This window comes from Sorex fumeus, unplaced genomic scaffold, assembly GCF_029834395.1.
Source record: "Sorex fumeus unplaced genomic scaffold, SorFum_2.1 ptg000063l, whole genome shotgun sequence".
Classification (NCBI taxonomy): domain Eukaryota; kingdom Metazoa; phylum Chordata; class Mammalia; order Eulipotyphla; family Soricidae; genus Sorex; species Sorex fumeus.
Window position 1 is genome coordinate 79,493,667 of NW_026606120.1, and position 22,337 is coordinate 79,516,003.

A 22,337-nucleotide genomic window follows, 5' to 3' on the forward strand; every position below is an offset into this window, starting at 1 on the left:
TCTCATATCCACTTATGAGGAGGCTATTAACCTCTTACTAACATTCTACTTCACAGGCTGTGTTGAAAACAAAGGTGTCTCACATGAGACCCCACTCCTATCCCCACAGTTGTGCAGAACTCTGTGATCACTATGTTAAGCTCTGACCAACTCATAGTCCCTCTCCAGGTCTCAGAGAGCCAACCCAGTTCAGACTTTCCTACCCCAGGCTAGGTAATCCTAGAGGACAAAGACTCTTCCAGGATGATTTTAAGTGGGTTTGGAAATCTGCTTTGCAATTCAAGACACTACCATTCTTGCTGGAATCACCATAGGATCAAGATGCCCTTATCTGGGGCCAGAGGGATAGTACAGTGGATAGGGCATTTGCCTTGCAGGCGCCTGACCCAGATTTGATCCCTGGCATCCCATATGGTCCTCCAAACACTACCAGGAGTAATTCCTGAGTTCAGAGCCAGGAGTAACCCCTGAGTATCACCGAATGTGACCCAAAAAAGAAAAAAAAAGATGTCCTTAGCTTCTGAGATGTGGAACACCAAGTTTAGAACACACAAGGTATATAAAAACAACATAACATGAAGCTGACACCTAAGGATAATAGATACATGGGACAGGAAGATTGCTCCATAGCTGAAAGCCTGCCTCATTGAGCAAAGGGGAGAAGGCAGCTGGAATAGAGAAGGGATTACTAAGAAAATGATGGCTTGAGGAACCGGTTGGGATGGGAGATGTGTGCTGAAAGTAGATAAAGGAACAAACATGATGACCTCTCAGTGTCTGTATTGCAAACCATAATGCCCAAAAGTAGAGAGAGAGTATGGAGAATATACTCAAAGGGGCAGAGTCTGGCAAACTCCCCGTGGCGTACCAAATATGCCAAATACCAGTAACAATGATGGGTCTCATTCTCCTAAAGAGCCTTGAACATAATCTCAGGGCTAGGATGAAAGAGACGTTACTGGGTCCTGCTCGAGGCAATCGACGAATAACTCAAAGGGGGAGGGTGGGAAAGGGGGGGGGTATACCAGAAACATTGGTGGTGGGGAATGTGCACCCAAACATGAAAGCGTGTAATCTCATGGTGATTCAGTAAAATTAAAAAAAAAAAGAACTCACAAGGTAGCCTTTGGACTGGAGCCAGAATTAAATTTGAAATAGAGAGTGAGGGACTACAAAATTGAACAGCATGTAGGGCACTTGCAGTATTCTACCCCCAGCAGCAGTAACCCCTGAGCATCACTGGTTGTGACCCAGAAACAAAAATAGAATGAGCAGTCTTTCTATACTTATTTCAGCAAATACATGTATAATAAATTTTATTGGTCTATTTTTATCATTATATCAAAGAAATCAAGTATGGCATTATCAAATCTTTTCAACTTTCAGCTCTTCCAAAGCAGTCAACTATCCCATCTAGATGTAAAAATATAGAATACCACAATTTTTTTAAAAAATTTTATTAAAAAACTTGATTTACAGAGCTATTGATAGTTGAGGTTTAGGCATATAATATTTCAATGCCAATTCCACCACCATTGTCAACTCCCCTCCACCAGTGTTCCCATATTCCCTCCCCACCCCACCCCCTTACCCATCCCCACCTGTAGACATTACAAAGTTTCAGTGGTGCTGCTTAGATCTAATGTTTTTAGTTTTGACTCTCTGTTTTGGATATATTATACCACTCACTCATATCACCAGTTTAACTGAGGCCCTAATGCCTATTTATCCATTACTTCTCATTCTCTTCTTCCCCCACTTGATTTATTTCCTTTACTGTCCTTTCCTCTCTAAACACTGGGATCAAGGGTGATCTAGGCTTCCTCCTTTTACTACAATATGTCTCCTCATCCAGTATTCTATATACCACAGGTAAGTGAGACCGTCCTGCATTTGCCTTTCTTCATCTGGCCTTTTCACTTAAAATAAAGTTTTCCAGTTCCAGTCACGTTGCAGCAAATTGTATTATTTCATCATTTCTTGCAGCTGCATAATATTCCACTGTGTATATATACCACATCTTCATAATGTATTCGTCTGTTGTTGTGCATCTAGATTGATTTCCTATCCTAGCTGTTATACTTAGTGCAGCAATAAATAATGGTGTGCATATGTCCTTTTGAGAGACTGTTTTTATGACCTGGTGGTAGATGCCAAAAAGTGGAATTGATGGGTCATATGGCAGCTCAATTCCAAGTTTGTTGAGAACTCTCCATACTGTTTTCCACATGGCTTGTACCAGACAACATTCCACCAGCAATGGATGAGAGTTCCTTTTTCACCACATTACTGCCAACACAGATTGTTCCTACTATTTTTGATATGTGCCATTCTCACTGGTGTGAGATGATGTCTCATTATCATCTTGATTTAGATTTCTCTGATGAAAAGTGATGCTGAGCATTTCTTCATGTGCCTGCTAAGAACCTGCCTGTCTTTCTCTGTTCGTTTCCTTTACCCATTTTTTGGGCAGGGTTTTTTAATTTTGTTTTGTTGTTGTTGATATTTGTGAATACTTTATGTATTCTTGATATCAGACCTTTATCTTATATGTTGAATGCAAATATTTTTTCCCATTCAGTTAGCTATCTTTTAGTTTTAGTCCATGTTTCTTTTGCCATGCAGAAGCTCTTTAACTTTATGCAGTCCCATTTATTTATTTTTTTATTATGTTGCATTTACCAGTGGTACCAGATCATTGAGGAAACCTTTGAAGTCCAAATCTTGAAGTGTTCTGCCTATATTTTCCTCAGTGTACTTTATAGCTTCTGGTCGTATCTCCAGGTCTTCAGTGCACTTTGAATTGACTTTTGTGTGAGGTATAAGAAATGGATCTAGCTTTAATTTCTTACATGTTTCCCAGCACCATTTGTTGAAGAGACTCTATAGTTCGTTTCATGTTCTCAGCTCCTTTGTCAAAAATTAGCTGCTCATGTTTCCCATATACATGGGGTTTTGTCATAGGTATTCAGTTCTAACCCACTGTTCTGGTGGTCTGTCTTAATTACAGCACCATGAGGTTTTGGTCACAATAACTTCATAATATAGTTAATGGTATATCTCCCAGTTTCTTATTTTTTAGTATGGTTTGACTAATTGTAGTCTTTTCTGATTCTATACAAACTTTATTACTAACTTTTCTAAATTCTGGAAAAATATCCTCTGAATTTGGATGGGGATTGCATTGAATCTATATAATAGTTTAGGTAGGATAGTTATTTCAATAACATTGATTTTTCAAATCTATGACCATGGGATATTTTTCCACTTGTAAGGTCTTCTATCTCTTTTTAGCTTGCAAAAATCTCCTTTGAATTAGAATTAAGGGTAGAATTTTGTGTATCCTCTGTTCCACATCTGACAGAGAAATAGGGTATTATGAAGAGATTACCTACTGAGGAACAAAATAATATATGCATATGTTTTGTTTTGTTGTTGTTGTTCTTGGCCCACCCAAGCATGCTTAGGGGTTCACTCCTAACTCCTGATAGTGGTCAGGGGAACATGCAGTTCCAGGAAGGGAATACAGTCCTCCTGCACGCAAAGCATGCACACCAGCCCATTGAGATATTTCTCTGTTCCACCAAAGGATATTTTAAATTTGTGGTATTTCAAATAAGCTCCTTAAAACAAGAAAACAATACAGCAAAGTGCTCAGCTACAAAGTTAATACATCAAAAATTAGTTGCATTCTTATATACAAAGAATGAAACAGAGGAGAAAGTGATCAAGGAGTCTATCCCTATTTAAAATAGTATCCAAAACCATTAAGTTAACCATTAAGGAGTCAGCTTAACAAAAGATATGTGAGATATATACCATCACTGTCACTGTCACTGTCCTCCTGTTGTTCATCGATTTGCTCGAGCGGGCACAAGTAACATTTCACAACAAATTGTGAGACTTGCTGTTACTGTTTTTGGCATATTGAATATGTCATGGGTAGCTTACTAGGCTTTACTGTGTGAGCAGAGATACTCTCGGGAGCTTGCCGGGCTCCCCGAGAGGGGTGGAGGAATCGAACCAGGGTTGGCCACGTGCAAGGCAGATGCCCTACCCACTGTGCTATTGCTTCAGCCCGCTGTAAGAGAGAAATGGAGAAAATAAATAGTCACCTTACCCCTGGCTCTGCACTCAGGGATCACTCCTGGCAGGATCATGGGCTGCAGGGAATATATCCCAGGTCAGCTGCGTGCAAGGCAAGTGCCCTGCCTACTGTACCATAACTCTGAACCCTAATTTTCAAAATAATAAATATACACAAAGCCAGGACCAGGGAGATAGCTCAGTGGTAGAATAGATGCCTAGCATCTGTGAGACCCTGAGTTTAAAAAAAAAAAAAAAGACTTGGAGGTCTTGGGAAAAAGGAAGAAAGTCAAAGCCCAGAGGTATAAACATAAAATAGACCAGTGACCTGGTCACTACAATGTCACAAAAATAGGCACTCAATAAACAATATTGAATGAATGTACAAATTAAGTTTAAAATAAACTTATCCAACACATATAAGTTGCGACTTAACTTTTTTTTCTTTGTATCCAACTCTCAAGCACTTTTCAGCAGGACTTAAGGACTTTTTCCCTCCTCCCTTTCATTTTTTGCTGCGGTAGCGTGCACAACTCCAACCAGGCCAAAAGTGGCACTTGGTGATATGAAGCAGTTCTAGGAACTGAATACCGTGCCACTTATGCAAGACAGGTGCTTAGCTACTGAGCTAACTCCCCAGATCCAGAGCTACAAAACTTGATCCATTTCTGGATTCTTATTCTTAAAGGTATTTCCGAAGAAAACTCCAGGAGAGTACCTCAGGAATAGCATGGAGTTCCTATGCTACAGATTATTCAAGAAGGAGATTTAAGTCAGACATCTGTACACCTCCACACTCAAGCACAGCTGCCTTTGCCAATGCTGCCCGGATATCGATAATGAAAGAAACGGATTTATTTAAATTTCTGGAAGAACTCAAGAGTAAGAGCCGTTATGTCCTCTCTCCGGTGTTGTAAAGTCTTTTTTGTCTTTCTTTATTTTTTTCTCTGAGTGGATGTCACACCCAACAGAGGGTGAGGGGGATACAGTGCTGAGGAACAAAGGCAGAACATGAGCTCCTTCACTTTAACCATCTCCCGAAACCAGTGTTTTTCAGATTTATTTCCATATTACTAATTACAAATACATACCAATGGAAAGTGGCTCTGTAAAAGCAGAACCACTCCCTACTCTGAGTGACTGTCTTATGTGTATCATGTGAAAGCAAACATTGCCCTACTTGAATTCTACGACACCCAGATGAAACCTCAAGACTGTGGGTGAGTGGGAGGTGGCATGTGAAGAAGGTGGATTCTGGGCACTGAGGAGAATAGACAAAGCAAAACAGGAAGTTGTGTTTTAAGTATTAATTTCTCCTTACCTCATTTGTGATGCCATTGTTGCTTTTTTAGGATGCAATTCTACTTCAGACAGCCCATATTCAAAAATACCCGTTTTTCCATTGCTCCCCAATGTGGGTGCACTGGTGATGGGAAAACCATTCAGAGACCTACATAAATTTGAAATGCTAAGGAGAAAGGAGCCTTTGAATTTCTTTGAGAACTATTTTTTCCATAAAAGAGACTGGAAAACACAGGTGAGATTTAAATTAGTCGCATGTTCATATAAATACTTGGTTTATTTTTTGGTATCAGAGACTTTTTTTTATTGTTGAATCACTGTGAGAACAGTTACAAAGCTTTCAGGTTTAAGTCTCAGTCATACAATGATCAAACACCCATTCCTTCACCAGCGCACATGTTCCACCACCAAGAACCCCAGTACACCCCCCATCCCACCCCTCCTGCTGCCTGTGTGGCAGATGATTTTCACTTTACTCTCTCTTTACTTTGAGTACATTCAATTTTTTGACAGAAGACCCACTATTATTATTTGGAATTTTCCCCCAACAATCAGACCTGCCAAAAAGGCATAATTAGATAATTTTTTTCTGTTGCTGATAATGAAGAACATTTGATGTTGCATAGCTGCAATAGTGGCCATGTGATTTTTGATTTCTGGTATTTTAGTAATTAAGTCCAGAGGGATTTCTGCCAGAAGTTGCCAGGTTCCGAGATTGCTTTTTTGTGCCTCTGGGATCATGGCCGTTCAGGAGCAGAGGAGCCATTCGTAGGCGGCAACTTGGAGTCTTCTACAGGCGGGGAGAAGGGGTGGTTCCGGCCCCCATCCAAAGAGGCCCTGCGCCCCATCACTGCAAGCTCGTACCTCTCTGTCCAATAGGCTCTGAAAGATGGTGGTCACCATGCTGCTGCCAAGGAGAAAAAGGTGGAGAAACAAACACATTTCCCCTCCCAGGGCAGCACAGGGCCATACCTTAGTTCACAGTTCAGCAGCATTTCTACCAGAAGCTGCTGGGTTCCGAGATTGGTTTGTGTGCCTCTGGGATCATGGCCCTATATACTTGATTTTTTAGGTTCTAATTTAACAGAACTAGTAACATGCTTTTATTTAATTTTTTGTTTAATTTTTCCCCTTATGTTTTATAAAAACACTGTCTTTTACAAAGTTGTTCATGATGACTTGAATAACATGCTTTTAAATGACAAGTATTTTTAGGTATATCAAACCCAGATTCCATAGCCATGGTTCTAAATTTAAGCCCACTTATAAATATTTAGTTTCAATAAATAGTTGAAAATAGATAAATAATTAATTAATGAAATTAAATAATATATTAAATAAATATAGTCGGCAGAGCCTGGCAAACTACCCATGGCATATTCAATATGTATATATATATATATCCAGAAAAACTGAATTAACTCATTTACAAGTCTTCAAACACCAGATTAAGAAGGCTTAGACAGGTATTGAGGGGAAAGGGAAAACAAGAATGTTCTAGTTATTAGAATTGGAAGTAGAAACCAGAATTGTGGATATGATTCAAAGTGGTAGAGCAGGGGGCTGGAGCGATAGTACAGTGGGTAGGGCATTTGCCTTGCACACAGCCGACCCAGGTTCGATTCCTAGCATCCCATATGGTCTCCCGAGCACTGCCAGGAGTAATTCCTGAGTGCATGAGCCAGGAGTAATCCCTGTGCAACACCGGGTGTGATTCAAAAAGAAAAAAAAAACAAAAAGTGGTAGAGCATATTTGCAGCATGTGCAGGTCCCTGGGTTGTAACCCTGGCACCACTTCCCCCCCTCCCCCGAGCACCACCATACATGTACCCCTGTATGTATGTATCACCGGATTCGGGGTACAGTGGAGCCCATGAGCACTGAGTTACAGAACCAGGCATTACAGACAGGCCCCAGGCCTCCCACCAACCCCTCCACACCCAGTAAATTTTTAAAAATTTAGAGGGACAGAATGATAGTACTTCTGTTAAGGCTCTTGCTTTGCATGTGGTCATGCCCAGTTTGATATCTGGCACTATATATGCCACCCCCCCCAAGCATGCCTGCAATGACTATAAGTACAAAACCAGGAGAAAATCCAGAGCACCATGGGGTGTGACCCAAAATTCAAAAAAAATTTAGTAAAATAAGGAAAACAAAGATTAGGAAGGGCATTGGAAAAATAAGAAAAAGTCAGTTTGGGAGGGTCCTCAGAGAAAGGCACAGTAAACAAACGTATGGAGATTTAAGTGCTCCATTCTTCATTAGAAAGATAGATAGGAGGGCTGGAGGGCTGATAATACAGAAGATAGGAGACTTGCCTTGCATACAGCAGACCTGGGTTCAATCCTTGGCACTACATATGGTCCCCCAAGCCCTCCAAGAGTGAGTACCTGAGTACCACCACCTGAGTACCACCAGGTGTGACTCCAAACAAAAAATATATAGGTTAAAAAAACATAAAAAATACAAAACTGGGTTTGATATTGGGTTAAGAAATATAACAAATAAATAAGATTATAGGATTAAATAGGAATATTTAAAAAAAAAAAGCTCTTGGATTCTGCCTTGAACTGCATTCCCAGAGAACCAAATCTGCATTATTTTATTTATTTATATATTTTTTGCTTTTGGGGTCATACCCAGCGATGCACAGGGGTTACTCCTGGCTCATGTACTCAGGAATTACTCCTGGTGGTGCTCAGGGGACCATATGGGATGCTGGGAATCAAACCTGGGTCGGCTGTGTGCAAGGCAAATGCCCTACCCGCTGTGCTATCTCCCCAGCCCCCTGCATTATTTTAAAGCTTCACTTTTTAAAAATGTGTTTGGTTTTTGTTAGGGAGCCACACCCAGTGATGCTCAGGACTACGCCTACCTCAGCACTTGGCAGTCACTCCTGACAGTGCTCAGGTGACCATGTAGTGCCAGGGATGGAACCCGTGCCTTTGTACACAAAGCATGCACGCTAGCCTTCTGAGCTATATCTTTGGCCCTGGAAGCTTCTTTTTCATCTTCATCTACTGGCTCTAGATCATGATTGGGTCAGACAATCACAGAATGACAAGATCAGCCACACAAGTTGGTGGGGTAGTGTAGTGATGTACCACCAGGTGTGGTACATCACTACACTACCTATTTATACTCCGGGAGCACATTTGCATCCTTTTCAACCTTGGTTGCCTGTCATTATTTGTCCCCTTCCCAAGATACATGCAACTGTCATGTGTTTTAAGATCTCTGGTGAGTTTGTCCTAGTTTCTGGTATTTCTGGTTTTACACAGGTTTGTCACAGGATTCCCTCACTGGTCATAGGATCAATATTTGTGAGATTTTTACCCACAGATAAACCACCCTGTGAGCATCTTTGGGTTCCAGAGGTCCATCTGTTGCTCACATCATTCAGGTTCCCCTAAAACTGCCTTCCTTCTAGTCATAGGATTTAAGAACCCCAAAAACTGGGCGAGGGAGAAATAGAAAGTTGCTAATCAATACACATAAATTTTCAATTATGCAAAATAAATTTCAGAGAGCAACTAAAAACAGTGTGCCTATAATTAAGAATACAGTAATGACTCAAAAATTGTTAGTATGGGTAGATTTCATGTAGTATTGGGGGGCTCGGTTTGGTTTGTTTTGGTGTGGGCACACCCAGTGACTCTCAGAAGCTATTTCTGGTTCTGTGCTTAAGAGTGACTATGCCACATGGGGATCAAACCAGGGGTCACAGCGTGCAAATAAGAACCTTAAGGGCTGGAGCAATCATACAGTAGGTAGGGTGCTTGCCTTGAATGCATCAGACCCAGACTTGATCCCCAGCACCCCATTTGCTCCCCTGAGCACCTCCAGGAGCAATCCCTGAGTGCAGAGCAGGAGTAAGCTCTGAGCATGGCCAGGAGCAGCCCCCCAAAACAAAATGAAAGTGCCTTAACCTTTGTACCATCTTTCAACCCTTTGCCATCATATTTGTTGTTGCCATTGTGTTCTTATCACAACACACACACACACACACACACACACACACACACACACACACAAAATCCCAGAGGAAGTTTCTATCTCTCTAGATGAAGTGATACCCTTAGACAAATACCATGACAAAAGGAAATGAAAGAATGTTTTGCATTACTTTAAATTACTTTATTGCATTAAACTCTTTACCTGCAGTATTTACCTATTTATTGTAATTGTGGAGCGATAGCACAGTGGGGAGGGCATTTGCCTTGCAAGCGGCCGACCCGGGTTCGATTCTTCCGTCCCTCTCAGAGAGACCAATTAGTTACCAAGAGTATCCCGCTTGCATGGCAGGGCCAGGCAAGCTCCCCGTGGCATATTCGATATGCCAAAAACAGTAATAACAAGTCTCACAATGAAGATGTTACTGGTGCCCCCTCAGCAAATTCAATGAACAATGGGAGGACAGTGCTACAGTGCTATTGTAATTATAGTTTATTGTAAATTTTCCAACTAGAATATAAGGTTCACTTAAGCAAGGACTTTATTTTTTCACTGAGGGATCCCTAGAAACTAGAAATCCTCCATCCAGATTTTTATTTATTTGTTTAATTTTTTTTTTTGCTTTTGGGGTCACACCTGGCGATGCACAGGGGTTACTCCTGGCTCTCCACTCAGGAATCACCCCTGGCGGTGCTCAGGGGACCATATGGGATGCTGGGAATCGAACCCAAGTTGGCCGCGTGCAAGGCAAATGCCCTACCCACTGTGCTATTGCTCCAGCCCCTGTTTTATTTTTCTTTGTTTGTTTTGGGATCTTCAGGGTCAGGTGAATGAGACCAGTTGTAGTTACTAGCCACAAAAAAAGCCTTTCTTCGAAAACTCTTGAGCTAATTCGCCAGCATGGTTTGGCGCATGCCTCAGGCAACCGCAAGCTAACGTCCGAGCTCGCAAAGCAGTGCAGAGATGCGATCAAGGAAGACCTCAAAGAGAGAAGAGCAGAAGTACTGGTAGATGCGGCAGAAGCTGGGAAAAGTATTCGTAACGCCCGCCTGTCCTTCGCCAACTACAAGACCAAGATGACTGCCCTCCGACGTCCTGATGGATCCATCACATCCTCCAGAACGGCAATGGAGAAGATTATCCATGACTTCTACTCAAATCTCTTCGATAGCCATGTCCACTTGCCGACATACCAAATTCCACAGGATGGATATGTCGTTCCCAACGTTCTCCCTTCCGAAATCGAAATCCGACACGCCATTTCATCGGTAAAGAAACAAACAGCACCCGGCCCAGACAAGGTCAGACCTGAACACCTGAAGAACCTGCCATCAGTACTCATCAATACACTGGCTCGGCTCTTCACTCGCTACCTGTCTGAATGCAAGGTTCCGTCCCAGTGGAAAACCAGCAGGACCGTACTACTGTTCAAGAAGGGAGACATCCATGACATTGGCAACTATCGCCCGATCTGCCTATTGTCTGTCATCTACAAGTTGTTCACTCGAGTCATCCTAAATAGGATTGACAGAACACTAGATGAAGGACAACCATGCGAGCAAGCTGGGTTCCGCAAAGGATTCAGCACCATCGACCATATCCACACAATAACCAAACTCATTGAGGTTTCTCGGGAGTTCAAGATGCCGCTCTGTTTAACGTTCATTGATTTAAAGAAGGCCTTTGATTCTGTTGAGACGGAAGCGGTCATTGAAGCCCTAGCCAATCAGGGCATTCAAGCCCCATACATCAAGATCCTCCATGAGCTGTATTGCGGATTCACTACCAGGATCTCACCATTCTACAAAGAAGTGATCGTTGATGTCAAGAGAGGGGTTCGGCAGGGTGATACCATTTCACCGAAACTCTTCAGTGCCACCCTCAAGAACATCATGCGACGACTGGAACGGGAAGGAATGGGAGTGAAGATAGATGGTCGGCAATTACACCACCTCCGTTTTGCTGATGACATTGTTTTAATAACACCAAACATCAGCCAAGCGGCACAAATGCTGGCCGACTTTGACCGTGAGTGTGGAAAGGTAGGACTACAGCTGAATCTTACGAAGACAATGTTTGTGAGAAACAGCCTCGTTCCTGATGCCCCATTTGCGCTCAACGGAACGACCATCTCCGAATGCAACAGCTATGTGTACCTAGGTCGAGAAGTCAACATGACAAATGACCTGGCACCTGAGCTGCGCAGGAGGAAGAGAGCGGCTTGGAACGCCTTCAAGAACGTCGAAGAAATAGCTAAGAGGACGAAGAACCTCCGGCTCCGGGCACATCTCTTTGATTCCACTGTTCTTCCTGCATTAACATATGCCTCAGAGACCTGGGCCCTACGCAAACAGGATGAGAACGCTATTCAGGTCTCCCAAAGAAGAATAGAAAGAGCTATGCTTGGAGTATCACGTTTCACTCAAATGAGAGAAAAAATCTGAAGTTCTGACATCCGTCGACGATCAAGAATCAGGGACGCTGTCTCATTTGCCAAGGTGTCAAAAATCAGATGGGCTGGTCACGTAATGAGATTTAAAGACGACCGCTGGACTAGAGCTGTTACTGACTGGATTCCACAGGATGTCAAAAGACCACATGGCCACCCACCTACCAGATGGTCAGACTTCTTCGTGAAGATCATGAACGATTGGTTTGAGGCTCTTCATGTTCCCAGAGCGAACAGATGCCATTGGGCTACACTAGCACGCGACAGGGACAAATGGAGACGTTACTGGTGCCCGCTCGAGCAAATCGACGACTAATGGGAAGTTAAGTGATTAAGTGAAGTTTTGGGACCACATTCGGCAGTACTCAGGGCTAACTCCTGGCTTGGCACTGAGGGATCACTCTGGTGTGACTGAGTGGACCATATGAAGTACTGGGGATAGAACCCAAGTGCCCTGTGCAAAGCAAGTACCCTACCCACTACACCCTGAAATCCTCTGTCTAGTCTCAAGACAGCAGCAGTGGCTCTGCTAAGCTTGTATACACTGACCCATTTGATCCCTGGTACCACATATGGTCACACACACAAGATAGAATTAATGTTCATTAGATAAACTTGAAATGAAAAAGCTCATTAGTTTAGAGAGTTCCAAAGTTTGGTGTTTGCAGTCACTGTATAAAGAGTTAACAGCAGCAAAAGAGAAAGGTTGCATCAAGTAGTACTTGAGGTCCCGGGCTGAGGCTGACATGCATTTCCAGAGAAAGCAATAGGTCTGTTTCTGTGATTTCTTTTTTGTTTGTTTGTTTGTTTCTGTGATTTCTACCAGATTTGACCAGCAGAAAAGGAAAACAAACACCACAAGAGAACGTACATTACTTGTAAACTTCCAGAGAAGTTTACAAATAATGTAGGTTTTACTCTTGTATGCATTTGTTTTCAGTGCTTTATGATGCCTTAGAAAATTTGGTGAGGATGGAATTGACTCCTCTACCCTTCAAATCCATTCCATAAAATGTCTTCTGATTTATATTTGTTTTATCAATAGATCATTGTATGAAAGAAAATGTGGTAATGGTTCTTTTACAAATGTCCCTATAACCTGATGTCCACAGACAACTGAAAGTGTGTAACAATAACTTTATACATCATATACAAATCCTTTCATTGTGTTTATTTATTGTATGTTCACGGTCACGGTCCTCCCGTTGTTCATCGATTTGCTCAAGCGGGCCCAGTAACGTCTCTATCACGAGACTTGTTGTTACTGTGTTTGGCATATCGAATACATCATGGGTAGCTTGCCAGGCTCTGCCGTGTGGGCGAGATACTCTCGGTAGCTTGCCAGGCTCTCCGAGAGGGGCAGAGGAATCGAACTCGGGTCAGCCATGTTGGCCGCTTGTAAGGCAAACGCCCTACCGCTGTGCTATCGCTCTAGCCCTATTGTATGTTATGTAATTCAAACTAAAATGCGTTACTAATCTTCTGTTTTAAATTTTCATATAGGCAGCACACTTAAAACCTATTAGTGCTACTTCAGGCTATCCACCTGAAATTCTTGCCATTAGCCATATGTTCAAGAAAAAGTCCCATTGGACAGTGGCTGATGCAGCAGCGATCAAACAGCAGGTGAGTACTCACTGTTGAGTACCTTCCCAGAAAGCAGTGACAAAAACATTTGCTCAATACTACTGCCATAACCAAGGACTTGATATCTACACTCTCTTTACCATAAGGAAAGATCGTTTCTTATTTTCGCCTATTGTGATGACATCTTTACTGTATAATCATCATCACAAGGATTCATTAACTGTTCCAGTTCCTATTGCTAATCACCCATGAGCATCTTATGGACATAATCCCCAGCACCTTTTTTGAGGGTATTCATTTGCTTCATTCTAGAAACAGCAGCTAATTAAGATGGTAGACATACGTGAGTGGTTACAGTGAGTGGTGAGTGAAAGCATCTTTATTATAGCATCTAAGAGAATAATAGTTTATGTGTGCTTTATAGGTGCCAGATCCTGTGAAGAAACAAATGCTCCCCAGGCAGTACTTCACTCATCACAGCAATCTTTTGGTTGTTAGCAGTGTTATCATTCTTTGTCATTTTATAGATAAGCATTGAGAGGTTAAAGGACTTACCCAAAGCACACAGCTATGAAGTAATATAATTAAAGTAGTAATTGGACTGTAAAAATATTACAAGGGTTATGGTGCTTGCCTTCATGCAGTCAATAGCAGTTCAATACCCCAGGAACACATATGGTTCCCCAACCACTGCCAGGGGTGAACTCTGAACACAGAGCAAGAAGTCACCCCTGAGCACTGCTGGGTGTGTCCCCCAAACAAACAAAAAGGTAACTATAAAATAATTTAAGAGCATAGTATAAGACTGAACTGATGTGATAGTATAGCAGATAGGGCACTTGCCTTACACTTGGCTGAACTGGATTCAACCCCTGGTATCCCATGTGGTTCCCTGAGTACCACCAGGAGTAATTCCTGAGTGCAGAGCCAAGAGTAACCCCCAAGCATTGCTGGATGTAGCTCTACTATAAAAAATATTTTTTCAGCATATGCCATTTCATTTTTTCAGCATATGCCATTTCATTTTTTCACTGTTGACAAAGTTCTGAGATTAAGATATAGCACAAGGGAAAAATAAAAATGTACAGAATTTAAGGGTGAGGGTTGAAGGATAGGGAGAAAGAAATATGAGAAAGAAACAGTCGGCGCTGAGGAGAGGCTCAAAGGGTTGGAGCACATGCTTTGTATGCAGGAGTTCCAGACTCAATCCTAAACACTTCATGGACTCCCAAGGTGTTTCCCAAAAACTAGAGAAAAGATTAAAGAAGAAATGAGCAGTACTATTACATCTGGATAGAAGGAACCACAGGTATTCAGTACTGCAGGGCATAAGAACACAAAAATGTGGGTGCCCATTCTTTGTCTCATCATGATAGATTCATACTGCAGACAGTGGGTGCTGTCTATAGTTCAGCTGCCCCAAGAAATAAGACATTTAAGGGGTGGGAGAGAAAGTACTGTAGGTAGGTGCTTGCCTTGCACACTGGCAACCTGGGCTTAATCCCTGGCATCTCATAAGGTCCTCCAAGCTTACCAGGAATAATTCCTGAGCACAGAGCCAAGAATAGTCCCTCAGCACTGCTGGATACGAGTCAAAAAATCAAAATTAAAAACTCCAAAACAAAAACAAAAAAAGATGGCTCGTTTGGCATCCCTGTAACAGTTGCAGCAGACCATAGAGACCCTCTAGTTATGTGTAGGAACAGCTAGGGCAAGCGCACTTGGGGCTCTCTACCTATATCTTATTTCAGCTGCTGATACTTCTTAAATCTGTCACTAGCCAAAACTTTATTCTAGTATTTCTTTGGTTTGAGTTTGATTTAATTTTGATTTTAGGACCACATCCAGAGTTGTCAGGGCTGACTCCTGACTCTGCACTCAGGAGTCACTACTAGCAGGCTCAGTGGGATCATGTGGGGTGCCAGGGATTGAACCTGGGTCAGCCACATGCAAGGCAAAAGCCCTACCTGCCCCTAGTATTTCTGACTTGGCTCATGGACTAATGTACATTTCTAGCTCACTGTCTCATAGCATATCAACACAGACATGTCAACATGTCCAAGACTGAACTTATCTGTGGAGTTTGGGTATTTCAGTTGTTGATGCTATCCGCTCCTGAATCTGGAAGGCCAGGAACTAACCTTAACTTAAGATTTTTCTTCACTCCCTACCACAGCCAGCCAAATGTGGCTACTCTTGTTCTCCTGGAGTTTTCCAACCTTCTTCTTTCACTCCGTCCTATCACTACTGTCTTAATTGAACCCCTTAATAAGGGCATGCCTGGACCACAGCCTCTATTCTGCTATCCCTGCCCATAGGTGCTCCCCAGCACCTATTCTACAATGATCTCCTAAAAGAGCCAACCCTATTACTTTCCTGCTTAAAACAAACCCTTCCCTCTCAATGATAGCAGGGTTTCTCAGCTATGCTTTCTGCTCCACACAATTGAGGAAGTTAGTTCTTGTCCATAATAAACAGTGGCTCTAGAGGAAGGATTGGGGAGGGGGGAGAAACACTAGGGATATTGGTGGTGGGAAGTGTACACAGGTGAAGGGATGTGTGGTGGAATATCATATGACTGAAACCCAATTATGAACAACTTTTTATCTTTGTATCTCACGGTATGAAAGAAGGAAGGAAGGAAGGAGGGAAGGAAGGAAGGAAGGAAGGAAGGAAGGAAGGAAGGAAGGAAGGAAGGGAGGAAGGAAGGATAGGAAGGAGGGAGGGAGGAAGGGGAAGGGAGGAAGGGAGAGGGAGAGAAGGAAGGAAGGGAAGGAAGGGAAGGAAGGAGGGAGGAAAGAAAGGAGGGAAGGAAAGAAGGAGGGAAGAAAGGAGGGAAGGAAGGGAGAGAGGAGTGGCTTACTGTAGCCTGATTTTCTTCTCTTTTTTCTGGTGTTTTTTTTTCCAGTCTGTTTGTTTTCATTGAACCGCACCTGGCTGTGCTTAGGGCTTACTCCTGGCTTTGCACTCAGGAATCACTCCTGGAAGGCTAAGAACCATATACATACGGTGCTAGGGATTAAATCTAGGTTGACTACATGCAAGGCAAATGCCTTCTTGACTATCTCTCCAGCCCCTCCAAGGTGTTTATTGCCTTTGGGTCTGTTTGTGTTTTCCCCTCCTGGAACACCTTTCTGTCTCCACCCACTCTCCCTCAATTTGATTAAATGCTTCAGGACTTCTTCCTCTCACATACCCACATCCTTCAGGATCCTCTCAGCTTGACATCTTGTTCCTTTATTTTATTTTTAATTTTATATTTATTTATTTTTCTTTTTAACCCCAGCGATGCTCAGGGGTTACCCCTGGCTCTGCACTCAGGAATTACTCCTGGTACTAATCAGGGGACCACATGGGATGCCAGGGATCAAACCCAGGTTGGCCATGTGCAAGGCAAACACCCTACCCGCTGTGCTATGGCTCCGGCCCCCCATCTTGTTCCTTTATACCCTAGGCTGAAATGAGGCCCACCATGGCACCCCTGTTATATCCAGAGCCAATCTCTGGAATCCCTTGTTATCAATATTAATACAATTGTCTTGTTATTTTATTCATATGTAATAAATGTTTTATTCTCAGTTAACTCCAAATTCATGTGTCCTCAAGAGGCACTACCTTGAACATGTGCATTAAGTTCCTTTTAAGTAACTTGAGATAAGCATAATCTATATATGTATAATTAAGGTCTACAGGTAAAAGATGCAACAACTGTAAAACTCTGCTCTCCCATTACAGGTAAAGAGAGCTACAGATAACTATAACTTAGGAATTGCTCTTGAACATCGAAAAGAAATGTTAAACCTCTGGCGGAAGATACGAGGGGATTTGATTGGGTTAGAAGCTAAAAATGAAGCCTTCTATGATACTTTTTCTACTTATTCATGGTCCTGGAATATTTGCCAAGAGTTACTTTCCTCAAAGGACTTAAGATTATATGATGCCCACATGAATAGAAATTCCTTCCACCATTCCGCATACACTTCTTTGAGTTCCAGTGAAAGTAATACAGAGATAGGAGATAAAAGAAAACGGAAAAGTTTCAAAGGGTTTCAACAATAAAAATTTCTACATTTTTCTTAACAGCTCATCACAAACTATTTTTTCATAAATATAAAAAAGTGTATTTTTGCTTTTGTGTTGTACATTAGCATCTGGAAATGTTGACATCCTTAAAACTCTGATAAGTAAAAAAAATTGTCATAAAACAGTTTCTCTTTCTTAATTCTTAATTCTTAATAAGAATAGATCGCAACCATTGGGGCCAGAACAATAGTACGCTGTAAGGCACTCTCTTTCCACACAGTCGATCCGGGTTCGATCCCTGGCATCCTGTATAGTCCCCTAAGCCCACCAGGAGTGAACAATCCCTAAGCATTGCTGAGTGTGTCTCAAAAGAAAGAAAGAGAGAGAGAGAGGAGAGAGAGAGAGAGAGAAGAAAGAGAGAGAGAGAAATTGCTGTTACTTACCCAGCAGTCAGCTGGGCTCTACTGCCTGGGCCACAGTAGAAAGGAGAAACTTGCAAGGGGTCGCTCACAACCACCACAGTTCATTATGGTGGAACAGCAACAAACTCCAGAGTTATGTGACTATAAGTAACATCAGGTTGGGCTATGAAAGAGACCAGAGGCGGCAAACAATAGTGACCTTTTATTAAGGCATAATATCACCATGCTTCATGGAACCTTAATAAAATTGGGATTTTCTAAAGGCTCCTTTCCAAAAAAAAACAAGTCTCATCCTTGTGCTGTCTTTAGTACATGTAGTAAATATAATATTTGAAACATAAATATTGAAACATAACTATTATGGGCCCGGAGCGATAGTATAGTGGGTAGGGCATTTGCCTTGCATGCGGCTGACCTGGGTTCTATTCCCTGGCATCCCATATGGTCCTCAAGCACCCCCAGGAGTAATTCCTGAGTGCAGACCTAGGAGCAACCCCTGAACATCGCTGGGCGTGACCCAAAAAGCAAAAATCAATAAATAAAACATTTTAAAAAAACAACTATTACAAGTTTGAGAGGACTGCAATTTTTTTTGAAAAATGCAAATCACATAAATTTTACTACTTTAACCAGGTCTGTGTCCTTCATTTGTTTTATTTTCTTTTATTTATTTATTTATTTTTTATAAATTTTATTTATTGAATCACCTTGAGAGCAGTTACAAAGCTTTTGGGTCTAAGTCTCAGTCATACAATGAAACACCCGTACCTTCACCAGTGCCCATTCTCCACCACCAAAAATCCCAGTATATCCCCATCCCACACCCTCCCCCTGCCTGTGGGGCAGATGATTTCAACATTACTCTCTCTCTACTTTGATCACATTCACTATTTCGACACCAGACCCACCATTATTTAAGATTTTACCCCAACACTCAGATCTGCTGAAAAGGCAACAATAGACAATTTGTGTTCTATTGCTGGTTATGAATAACATATGATGTCGTGTGGCTGCAGTAGGGCCATGTGGTTTTGAAATTCTGAAATTTTAACACTTAATTCTGGAGGGATTTCTGCCAAAAGCCACTGGGTTTAGAGATCTGCTCCTGAGTCTCTGGGATCATGGCCATTGAGCAGCTTGATGAGGAGCCAAAGAGGCCATTTGTGGGCGATGACTTGGGGTCTCATTGGGGTGGGGAAGACAGGCCCGGCTCCACCTCCCCCCCCCATCCTGTGAGACCCAACAAGTTTCGTCACTGCAGGCCAAGCCTGACTGTCCAATGGCCTCTAGAGGATGACAGCCACCAAGTTGCCAAGAGGGAGCAGGCGGAGGGACAGCACCCATTCCCCCCTGGGGTGGCCCGGTGACAGTAACCTACTGCGGGGTCCGGACACATTTCTGCCAAAAGCCGCTGGGTTTCGAGATTTGTTTCTGAGTCTCTGGGATCAAGGCCGTTGAGCAGCTTGATGAGGAGCCAGAGAGGCCGTTTGTGGGCGATGACTTGGGGTCTCGTTAGGGTGGGGAGGACAGGCCCGGCTCCACCTCCCCACCCCATCCCGTGAGACCCAACAAGTTTCGTCACTGCGGGCCCAAGCCTGACTGTCCAATGGCCTCTGGAGGACGACAGCCACCAAGTCGCCAAGAGGGAGCAGGCGGAGGACAACACCCTTTCCTCCCTGGGGTGGCCCGGCGACAGTAACATACTGTGGAGTCTGGATGCATTTCTGCCAAACGCCACTGGGTTTTGAGATTTGTTTCTAAGTCTCTGGGATCCTGGCCGTTAAGCAGCTTGATCAGGAGCCAGAGAGGCCATTCATGGGCGATGACTTGGGGTCTCGTTGGGGTGGGGAGGACAAGCCCGGCTCCACCCTCATCCCGTGAGGCCCTGTGTGTCTCGTCACTGGGGGCCCAAATGTGACTATCCAGTGGCCTCAGACAGATGGCGGCCACTGGGCCGCCAGGGGGAACAGGCCAAGGCACGAAACCTATTCCCACCTGGGTTGACCCAGCACCGGTAGCCTACTGCAGAGACCAGACGCATTTCTACCTAAAGCCACTGGGTTCTGAGATTCGTTTCTGAGTCTCTGGGATCATGTCCATTAAGCAGTTCAATCAGGAACCAAAGAGGCCATGCCTCCAATTATATAGCTGAGCCGGAGGTGGTTTGTGGGTGTGTTTCCCACATACCTAACTTTTGGCCATTTACTTTCTTGGTAAACTTTGCCCCAAGTTTTTGGGGTCTGGCCAAAGGCACAGCAGCAATTTTGGGGTATCTGGAAGTCTGAAGGCGCCATGAGGTTGCTGATGCACTCGCCTCACAGGTACAGATTGACCTGCTGGCAGCACCATACCCCCATATTTTCTTTTAGAAGAAGAATGACACATTGAATAATAATGGGGACTGTGCCTTCTAACGTAAAATGACAGAAGTCATCTCTGCAAGAGATACCTTCCAAGACCACCTCATCCTAATGGATGCCTGAAATCACAGGTGGTACCTGTGAAAAGCTGCTGTCTCAGGCCAGAGAAATAGCACAGGGATTAAGGTACATCACTTAGATGTGCCCAGACCAGTTCAATCCCCAGCATGACCTGGGGGATCAGGCATGGTTTCATGTAGTCCTGGAGACCCCTTAAGCGCAGCATCAGCTTCTTATTGAGTCACTCGCTGGGTTGCTGAAAATTACCAGAGGTAGCTCCCAGGTCACCTGAGGACTGCTTGGGAGGCAAAGAAAAAAAAGTTCATGTCTGTAAATTAAAAGAAGTTTTTTAGTTTATCTATTTGCTCATTGATCTGGTCCCACTATTGTCATGGGGACTACACTCAGCAACTGCAGGACTCAGAGGTGTGACCAAGGCAGAACTTCAGACATGCAAGGCTTGTGCTCTATCACTTCAGCCACACCCCTGGCCCTTGAGAAAACATTTTAAAATGTTTTTGAGGGGCTCGAGCATTAGCACAGTGGGTAGGGCATTTATTTGCCTTGCGGCCGATCTGGGTTCGATTCCCAGAATCCCTCCCATATGGTCCCCTGAGCATCGCTCGAGGTAATTCCTGAGTACGAAGTCAGGAGTAACCTCTGTGTATCTCCAGGTGTGACTCAAAAAGCAAAAAATAAATTTTTTTGAATCACCATACATTACAGTTATTTGTGATTTAGCTTCAGGCTTAAAGAGTTGCAACACCAACCCCTTAACCAGTGTCCACTTCCCTCCACAAATCCCTTAACCAGTGCCCACTTCCCTCCACCAATCCCCAGTTTCCCTTCAGCCTCCCAGCTTGTCTCTATAACAAGCATTTTTTTTCTTTTTCTTTTTTCCTCTCCTCGCTCCTTTTTAGGCACTGTGCTTTACAGTACTGTTACTGATAGAGTATGATGCATATCATTTAACTGTAATTCAATAACTAATGAGGGGTTGGAGATAGTACAGTGGCAAGGGTTCTTGTCTTGTTCGCACCTGACCCGGGCTCAATCCCCACCATCCCCAAACACTTCCAGGAGTGATTCTTGAGTGCAGAGGCAGAGTAACCTCTGAGCATCGCTGGGTGTTTGGCCCAAGAACCAAAAATAAATGATGATAAAATAGAACAATTATAGCAGCATACCATAATAAGGGGCTGGAGTGATAGCACAGCAGATAGGGCGTTTGCCTTGCATGCGGCCGACCTGGGTTCGATTCCTCCACCCCTCTCAGAGAGCCCGGCAAGCTACCGAGAGTATCTCACCCGTACAGCAAAGCCTGGCAAGCTACCCGTGACGTATTCGATATGCCAAAAGCAGTAACGACAGGAGCTATTACTGGTGCCCGCTCGAGCAAATTGATGAACAATGAGTGGGAGGACAGTGCAGTGCTACTGTAATAAGAGGTATGTGACTTATTTTTCATTCTCAAAACATTTATTGTAGGTGAAATTTTCAGACAGAGGTTGACTTAGGGTAGCTAAATTATAAAAAATGAAAGTATAAGGGATAGCCTAATAAATAATAACTTACCAGGAAAAAGCAGTGGAGACTGCCAAGGCTGCCAAAACTCTTCAAAGGAAATAGCCATTTCAGTAACTTTGTTTACCTTGAATATAGAAACTGAATATATTCCCTGTTCTCTATAATTTATGTTATTGAGAAATAGGAATAACCTGATAGCTAAGTGGCAATCATTTCTAAGATTTTGTGTGTGTGGTGTGAAAGGTAATGAGTGTAACAGGCAAACTAAGTGATGTAATTTGAATGTCAAAATATTAGAATTTTTATAATATTTTACCAGATAGAAAAGATAGAAATGTTAAAGTCTATTTGTACTGAGAAATATAACATGCACAGTACTTTCTATTAAATTTTCATACATTGTTGATGACAGTATAAATTCACATCTTTGTAATGAATAATAGTATGACAGGTACTTAACCATTCATTCACCAATTATTGAGCTGCATATTCAGTGCTGAATTCTTATTCATATAAAATGTTCTGATAGGGGCTGGAGCGATAGCACAGCAGGTAGGGCGTTTG

The 22,337-nt window shown here is 42.9% G+C and overlaps 1 protein-coding gene across 1 annotated transcript in view; it reads left to right on the plus strand.

The window, feature by feature from the left end:
* EFCAB3 (EF-hand calcium binding domain 3) overlaps window positions 1–17,440 on the plus strand; it is a 33,227-nt gene extending 15,787 nt beyond the window's left edge. The window contains exons 6-9 of the mRNA XM_056126575.1: window positions 4,775–4,968; window positions 5,439–5,623; window positions 13,298–13,420; window positions 17,117–17,440. Of these exons, the coding sequence (XP_055982550.1) occupies window positions 4,775–4,968; window positions 5,439–5,623; window positions 13,298–13,420; window positions 17,117–17,440 (826 nt within the window). The remainder of the gene's footprint in view (window positions 1–4,774; window positions 4,969–5,438; window positions 5,624–13,297; window positions 13,421–17,116) is intronic.
* Window positions 17,441–22,337: the final 4,897 nt, after the last annotated feature.